Below are 4,579 nucleotides of genomic sequence, written 5' to 3'. Positions count from 1 at the left end.
CAGAACTACACGGGAGGAGCTTGTTAATGATCTTAAGGCAGTTGGGACCACAGTCACCAGGCAAACCATTGGTAACCCACTAAATGGACTGAAATCCTGCAGCGCCCGCAAGGTCCCCCTACTCAAGAAGGCACATGTACAGGCCCATTTAAAGTTTGTTCAGATGAGACTAAAATTGAGCTCTGTGGTTTGCCGTGTTTGGAGGGAGAGAAATGCTGACTATGACCCCAAGAACACTATCCCGTACGGTCAAGCACGGAGGTGGAAACTAGGGATGTTCATTTTAACCTGTTAACCGACCATATAGAATTTTGACCGATTAATACAATCAGTTAAACGGTTTAAAAAGTAATTTTTTTTTTTCCAATAATTTTTTTAAATGTAGAAAAATTCATAACAAGTCGCATCGCATATCAGTCGGAAATTATATAATGCCGACGCAAAATGTTTACAAACATTATAATAAACACTATAAACATAGCTAGGCTATTTTAGTTCCCCTCACGCCACAACAAATCCTTTCAATTAACAGTAAAACAAGAATTTAAAAAATATAAGAAGCTATAGCAATATATACGACAAAGCCAAAACAAATTCATTTAGGCTGGTTTTTTTCCCATATGTTTGTATTTTATTATGATAATGAACAGGCTGCATTGTCAAGGTAGCAATCAGATTTTGCTACCTCCCATTAAAACAGATGGTAGCATAATTAGATAGCGAAAAGTGCTACCTATCAGATTTTGCTTCCAGCATGATATTAATAAGGTGCGAGGCTTTATTAACATGTACACCTACCCCAACCCTACCCTTACAGTAGGATAAATACAGTGTTGGTAGCATAATCTGATAGGTAGCATTATTTGTCAGCACACCGGCGCAATCACTTGAATTTTTTCCTTCTAACAGTGGAATCAACTAGGCTACTCCTTTTAGTCATGAAGATAATCGGAATTGTAAAAGGTTTGCCTTTATTTGTGTACATTCACAATAAAAACAAATCTTTGTGCTTTTGTAAAATAAGCCTAAAGAAAAATAGGATGCCTCTTTCTGCCGTCTGGTTTCCTTTAACGCAGCACAAAAAAGAACCGAAACTCTGCATATTAGGCTACTTGTTACAGTTTTTCTTTCATTTTCTTAATTTTTTATTTAAGGAAAGATATATTTCTCGTATAGGCCTATTTATTCGTTATATATACACACATATATATATATATATATATATATATATAACCATAGCTTTATTATGTTTTTCTCCGCTCGCAGAAGCGCTGCAGGTGCGTGATGTGACATGAAGACCATGTGAATCCTCATGTTCTGTTGTTTGCTGCTTTTTGCGCATGTAAAATTAATCCCCGGGAAACAAATGTTAGTATTTTTAACGGGTCACAGACACTTATCCTTTCTAATTTAATTCAATTCTAATTTAAAATAATCTTGTCGGTTAACGAGCGTCGGTTGTCCATTAGGAAAAATAACCAAAATGAACATCCCTAGTGGAAACATTATGCTCTGGGGCTGTTTTTCTGCTAAGGGTACAGGACGACTTCACCGCATTGAGGGGCAAATGGACGGGGCCATGTACTGTAAAATCTTGGACGAGAACCTCCTTCCCTCAGCCAGAACACTGAAGATGGGTCTGGGGATCAAATACTTATTTCACTCATTGAAATGCAAATCAATTTCTAACCTTTATATAATGTGTTTTTTCTGGATTTTTTGGTTGGTATTCTGTCTCTATCCGTTAAAATAAACCTACCATAAAAATTACAGACCCTTAATTTCTTTGTAAGTGGGCAAACTTACCAAATCAGCAGGGGATCAAATAAATATTTTCCCCACTGAAAGAGACTTAATGAGGAAAAAGTAGCCACTTTATCCGCTAGGAAATGACTGGACTGGTGAAAAACTGTTGTTTGTTTGTTTATCATCATTATATTTAGCGCCATTCCAGCTACCACAGCTTAGAGACAAGTGAAAAATAGAAAAAGAACATAAATATCAACAACAAATAATAAAAAGTGTTAAAAAATGTAAGTTTATCTATGATTAAAAATATATAAAACTAAATCTGGCCTAACTTCAAACTTTAAAAAAATGAAAAGACTTTTCATAAGAATTAGAACATGGTTGAAAAATCTGCCAAAAAATATAGACTCTGATTTTGATGAAAGGTTATGAAGACAAACATTTTCTTTACTATGCACTGATGCATCACGCAAAACAAAAGCAATGTAAAAGTAATGTAATTAAGAAAGCATTGGGCATGAAAATAGTGTCAACTTTGACCAAACCAGGATAAAAGTGACCATCTCTCCCGATAACTTCTGACTCAAAATCATGACATTACATATAACATGTGGCATAAGCTCACCTTGTCCCATTCGCCTTCCATGACGTGGTTCCGGAACTTTGTGGCTGATGGATGCTCCAGTCTACAGCCAGATTCCTGCATTAACAAATCCACCGTCTGACTGGAAAGAGACAGAGAGACCTCACAAACATGAGCAATGCATCACAGTGCATTCAACACTTCTCATTTATTTGACCTTTAGCGAAAACAATAACTAAAGCTTGATTGTTTCTAATTGCTATATCAACAGCTAGCGTCTCAAGTACTGCTTGGATCCCATCTGACATGAAAAAGAACGTTAAAAGGCCAAGTATCAACTTGTGTGTTCCTAACATATGTATGACCTGTTTCATTAAAGCATTAACACACTAATGCCTTGCTATATAATGAAAATAATCACCGCTGAAGGGGTTCAGGGGGATTTTGTATGTAATTACCTGCATCACTCGGCCACATAGCAACTGATATCAGTACTCTTATGTGTGTCATATAGATTTATTATGGCATGTAGTGGTCATATATTCAGAATTTAACATTTAAGAAAATATATTTTTAGGTTATTAAAACTGAAAAACAAACATGCTTATGAAAATGATGGCAGTGACTGGGATGCTACAGACAGGTGAAGGTTTCTAGAAAGTGTTTTGAATGCAGGGTCTGACAGAATGACGTCATGCTATGATTGCAAAAGAGAGAAAGAGTGTGTGTGTGTGTGTTGGGGGGAGGGGATAGATGTTTTCAGTTTTCTTGATGTTTTCGGCTCATCTTGCATCCAGATCTCGGACGTGAGTGTCCAATCACGCTGATCTGGATTGTTATTGTTCTGGGTTCATGTTTTGGGGTTTGAATCTGAATGGCAGCTGATGGCTTTAGCAGATCTTCATTAAAATTAGATTCAAGCTTCTTTCTAATGTAAACCAGCTGCTACACACACACACACATTCCACAGCCGCCATTAAAAGGCAAACACACAAAGAATGTCATAATGATTTGATAATGCGTAAACGCATATGTAATATATCGGCAGAGGGATGTTGATATGTACTGAATTTATCTGTACTTTTGACACTATTAAAGCTAAAATATGTTTCGGGGCCCGACAAATATTTGACAGGCGTGCTGTCATCTGTGATCGCATGTCTCTTTGTGTCTAACCGATTAAATTATAGATATATGTATCTCATTTTGTCAGGGAATAAAGGTTTTGACTGTAATAAAACACGATTTTTAAAAGATTGACGTCGCGAGTTCGCTTCGTTGATCACGTATCGGCTACAAAATCTGCGATCTGTCAAAACAGAACCGACTCGGTCCGGTTGTGCTCTTCATTACTGCAACACTTACTTCAGCCCTAACCCGTTCAGATGCTGTCCGATGAGGCGGATCACGTCCTCCTCTGCCTGAGACAGACGCTTTTTCTTCTTCAGGGAACCCGAACCTGTCCCGGAGGCCCCCGAAGCCGAGCCTGCGTTGCTCTGGAGGCCGTTGGCATCTCCGTTCTGCGCGCTGGCCGGGTGGTTCTGCTCCTGTACGGTCCCGTTCGACTGCATGTTGGTGCCGGTTCGGCTGAGGTGGGTCGCTGACGTAAGGCCCGCTGAAGCCCCGGGCTCTCCTACTCCCTCCGCCGCCGAGGATCGGTGCTTCTTCCGCGGGGGCGGCGACGCTCCGCCGGTGTCCGAGTCGGAGGAGGAGGAAGCGGAGGCCAGAGTTTCCTCACCGAGAGCGGCCGTGGTTAGAAGCCGGTGAAGCCCGGGGGAAGGGAAAGAGGCGTCGGGCTCCTGCGGTCCAGAGCGCGTTCCGTGCGAGGGTTGTTCGTGTTATTGTTGTTTCTCTCCAAACAGCTGCAGATCTAATGCCGTCCAGTCCAGACGCACTGACGTCACCGGACATACCCCTGTTGCCTCACTTCCGGACGGCGCTCCGGCCAAAAGGGGGCGCACGCAGAAATTTACCACAGACTATTAATTCATCAATAATTATGATCTTTTATACAGAGTTTAACAGATTATCAGAGCAGTGGATCTATTAAAAATATATAAACCTGTTTTTTGTTGACAATAGCCCTTATAATTTCTATTACTGTTATCACATATAGCCATATTCACCCATCTATCTATCTATCTATCTATCTATCTTATCTATCTATCTATCTATTGGTTTATCATTCTCTCGTTCTGTATGTCATTGTATCTATCTATCTATCTATCTATCTATCTATCGTTTTAT

At 39.8% G+C, this 4,579-nt stretch overlaps 1 protein-coding gene across 1 annotated transcript in view; it reads right to left on the bottom strand.

Moving 5' to 3' along the window:
- The window catches only part of LOC107719398 (WD repeat-containing protein 26-like), a 19,928-nt gene extending 15,649 nt beyond the window's left edge, over positions 1-4,279 (bottom strand). Inside the window, exons 1-2 of the mRNA XM_016526812.1 lie at positions 3,698-4,279; positions 2,375-2,474 (exon numbers count right to left, since the gene is read on the bottom strand). Coding sequence (XP_016382298.1) covers positions 2,375-2,474; positions 3,698-3,903 — 306 coding nt within the window. The 5' untranslated portion in view covers positions 3,904-4,279. The remainder of the gene's footprint in view (positions 1-2,374; positions 2,475-3,697) is intronic.
- Between the last annotated feature and the right edge of the window lie 300 nt (positions 4,280-4,579).

Source organism: Sinocyclocheilus rhinocerous, unplaced genomic scaffold (genome assembly GCF_001515625.1).
Source record: "Sinocyclocheilus rhinocerous isolate Xijiao unplaced genomic scaffold, SAMN03320098_v1.1 scaffold303, whole genome shotgun sequence".
Classification (NCBI taxonomy): domain Eukaryota; kingdom Metazoa; phylum Chordata; class Actinopteri; order Cypriniformes; family Cyprinidae; genus Sinocyclocheilus; species Sinocyclocheilus rhinocerous.
Note: the sequence above shows the minus strand (reverse complement) of the source record. Positions and strands in the feature narration are given on the sequence as shown.